Source organism: Notolepis coatsorum (assembly GCF_963971535.1).
Source record: "Notolepis coatsorum genome assembly, contig: SUPER_7_unloc_5, whole genome shotgun sequence".
In the NCBI taxonomy this organism is placed as follows: domain Eukaryota; kingdom Metazoa; phylum Chordata; class Actinopteri; order Aulopiformes; family Paralepididae; genus Notolepis; species Notolepis coatsorum.
The window spans coordinates 464188-467792 of NW_028174876.1; the positions used below are offsets into that span (position 1 = coordinate 464188).

General features: G+C 38.1%; 1 protein-coding gene across 1 annotated transcript in view; it reads left to right on the forward strand.

Moving 5' to 3' along the window:
- Positions 1–3270, forward strand: part of LOC311232765 (uncharacterized protein) — a gene marked incomplete at its 5' end in the record, with an annotated part of 18785 nt that extends 15515 nt beyond the window's left edge. The window contains one exon of the mRNA XM_084338345.1: positions 2070–3270. Coding sequence (XP_084194471.1) covers positions 2070–2171 — 102 coding nt within the window. The 3' untranslated portion in view covers positions 2172–3270. The remainder of the gene's footprint in view (positions 1–2069) is intronic.
- Positions 3271–3605: the final 335 nt, after the last annotated feature.

Below are 3605 nucleotides of genomic sequence, written 5' to 3' on the forward strand. Positions count from 1 at the left end.
TTAATAATTCTTTTGTAAATATTGGACCAGAATTAGCGGGAAAATCCCAGATCCAGTGACTCCTGAAGACATAAAAGACAATTATATTGAAAGAAATCCTAGTTCAATGTTTCTGGAAGCGGTAAATGAAAATGAAATTATAGAAACTACTAATAAATGTAAAAACAAGTCATCTACAGACAGTAATGAAATAGATATGAAAATAGTAAAAAATTTCATTAGTGGGATTTCAAAACCACTCACGCACATCTGCAATTTATCATTCAAAACTGGTCGATTTCCGAATAAAATGAAAATAGCAAAAGTCATACCTCTGTTCAAGACTGGAGATAAACACCACTTCACAAATTATAGGCCTGTTTCTCTACTTCCTCAGTTTTCAAAAATATTAGAAAAACTCTTCAACAATTAGATAAATTCATTGATAAACATAATTTACTCACCGATAGCCAGTATGGATTCAGAACACACCGGTCAACATTACTAGCATTAATAGAACTCATTGAAAAAATCACAAATTCCATAGATAAAAAAGAAACATGTAGCTGGAGTATTCATTGATCTAAAAAAAGCATTTGATACTATTAATCATGATATATTAATCAGAAAATTGGAAATATATGGGATCAGGGGGGTAGTATTGGACTGGGTGAGAAGCTATCTAAATAAAAGACAACAATTTGTGACAATGAGAGATTATAAATCTGAATGTTTGGACATTGCTTGTGGTGTCCCCCAGGGGTCAGTGTTGAGTCCAAAACTGTTCATCTTGTACATTAACGAGATATGTAAAGTATCCAATATATTTAAATGTATTTTATTTGCGGATGACACTAATCTTTTTTTTTCTGGTGAGAATATCCAGCAGCTTTTAGAGGTCATCACATCTGAAATGAAGAAATTAAAAAAATTGTTTGATAGAAACAAATTATCATTGAATTTGAGCAAAACTAAAATTATGTTATTTGGAAACTGTAGATTAAATACTCAAGTACAAGTTAAAATAAATGATGTGATTATTGAAAGAGTTTATGAAAATAAATTCCTAGGTGTAATAATAGACCATAAAATCTGTTGGAAACCTCACATAATGTCCAATCTAAACGGTCAAGAAGCATTTCAGTCATGAGTAAAGTAAAGCACATTCTGGATAGAAAAGCACTCTACATTCTCTACTGTTCACTAGTTTTACCATATTTAAATTACTGTGCTGAAGTCTGGGGAAACAATTATAAGTCTACACTACAACCACTTTTTATACTCCAAAAAAGGGCCATAAGGATAGTTCACATTGCAGGTTATCGTGATCACACAAACATTATTTTTAAAGTCAAAAACATTAAAGTTAAATGATCTTGTGGAATTTAAAACGGCACAATTAATGTATAAAGCAAAAGGTCATGTACTTCCAGGAAACATTCAAGAACTGTTCTTTGATAGGGAGGGGGGTTATAATCTGAGGGGAGAACTCAATTTAAGAGTTCTTAATGTACGCACTACCATGAGAAGACACTGCATCTCAATATGTGGAGTGAAACTGTGGAACAGTCTAAATGTGGTGCTAAAGCAATGTCCAGACATGAGACAATTCAAACTGATGTATAAGGAAATGATGTTCACGAGTTCACAACTGACTTTTTTTTGCATATATATATATATATATATATATTTTTTTTTTTTTCATGTTTTAAAATAGTACAATCATTTGAGTAGTGGAAAAGGGGTAGGATTAAATAAGTGTATACTTCTTCCTACTCCTTTTCGGACAGATTGAGTTGTGTTTTGCTTTTGTTATTGTTTGTTTGTATTCATTGCATGTTCGAGAAGATTTCAAATCAAATAAAAAAGAGTGGGCAGGTTGTTAGGAAGTGTAGCTCAGTTTCCACATCACTCTCTCACTCTACTCCTCTCTCTCGCTCTACTCCTCTCTCTCTACTCCTCTCTCTCTCTACTCCTCTCTCTCTCTACTCCTCTCTCTCGCTCTACTCCTCTCTCTCTACTCCTCTCTCTCTCTCTACTCCTCTCTCCCTTTACTCCTCTCTCTCTCTCTACTCCTCTATGTCTCTCAGCCGCCTGCAAACCCCTCCATGGCTCCCGCCCCAACTGCCACCGACTCCTCCTACCAGTTCCAGATCGACGCAGGAAAGAACTCGTCCGCCAACTTCCTGTAGGGGCGGGGCTTCCGTTAAGGCCTTCCTCCTGTTTTATCTCCATGTTGCAAAATCTGTTCTGTTTCCATGTAATGCATCAATATATATTCTGGAACACGAGCCATATTGGTTTGATAGTGAAGCTAGCTAACCTTAGCCAACATAGCCTGTACTGTTCTATCAAGCTAACCGTAGCCAACATAGCCTGTACTGTTCTATCAAGCTAACCTTAGCCAACATAGCCTGTACTGTTCTATCAAGCTAACCTTAGCCAACATAGCATGTACTGTTCTATCAAGCTAACCTTAGCCAACATAGCCTGTACTGTTCTATCAAGCTAACCTTAGCCAACATAGCATGTACTGTTCTATCAAGCTAACCTTAGCCAACATAGCCTGTACTGTTCTATCAAGCTAACCTTAGCCAACATAGCCTGTACTGTTCTATCAAGCTAACCTTAGCCAACATAGCCTGTACTGTTCTATCAAGCTAACCTTAGCCAACATAGCTTGTACTGTTCTATCAAGCTAACAAATGAAGATTGTTGAGGTTGTTACTTAAAGTAATGTATTACACATTACCAATTACTTTAAAAAGAAAAAAGTAATGCTTTACTTTACTTTATTTCTCCCTGTGAACTGATCATTCGATTACTGGTAATTACTTTTGCGTTACTCTGCAAAATCGGTGTTTGCTAATTATGCCAATCAAGAGGGAATACCATGCGCAGTTCAGACCAGCATTATGACATCACAGTTCGGACCAGAATTATGACATCACAGATAGACAGGGATGAGAAGAAGACGGCTTATAATCTTATGCCAAAAGGGAATAATATATATATATATTTTTTAACCCATTACAATAGAAGGGGTAACGTCTCTCTCTCTCCATAACATCTTCAGTTACTGATTGTATGTGATTACTGAATTTGGAACAGTAATGTGTCACATTACTTCATTACTAATAAATGTAATGTGATTATGTGGGCGGCTACGTGGCGTAGTGGGCAAGGCGCTCACCACGAATGCGGAGACGCTGGGCTCGCCTGTTCGAGCCCAGCGTTCCACATTGCTTTCAGTTTAGCTGGTCGTTCATACTAATACACATTGGCCGTATTAGTGGGTGGGAAACTGATGGGTGGGGATCGGGCGTTGTGGACAGCGACTCCTACAAGTCGGTTGGTGCGCCTGCGCAGTAGAATCAGGAAGTGTCGGGGGCAGCGTGAGCCTCCCACGCGTTACTCCTCGCCACTGAGAGATCGAGCTGCGCAGGTGAAAAGATGCGACTGCTGTTACCTCAAGTACCGGAGGGGACTTGTGCTATGTATGACTTAGTCCACATTGCAGCCGGCTTGTGGGAGGCAAGAAACAGCGTCCGTGACAGGGGAGGGTTGAATTGGATGATACGAAATTGGGATGGGAGAAAATATAGAAAAATGGGAGAAAAAGTGGA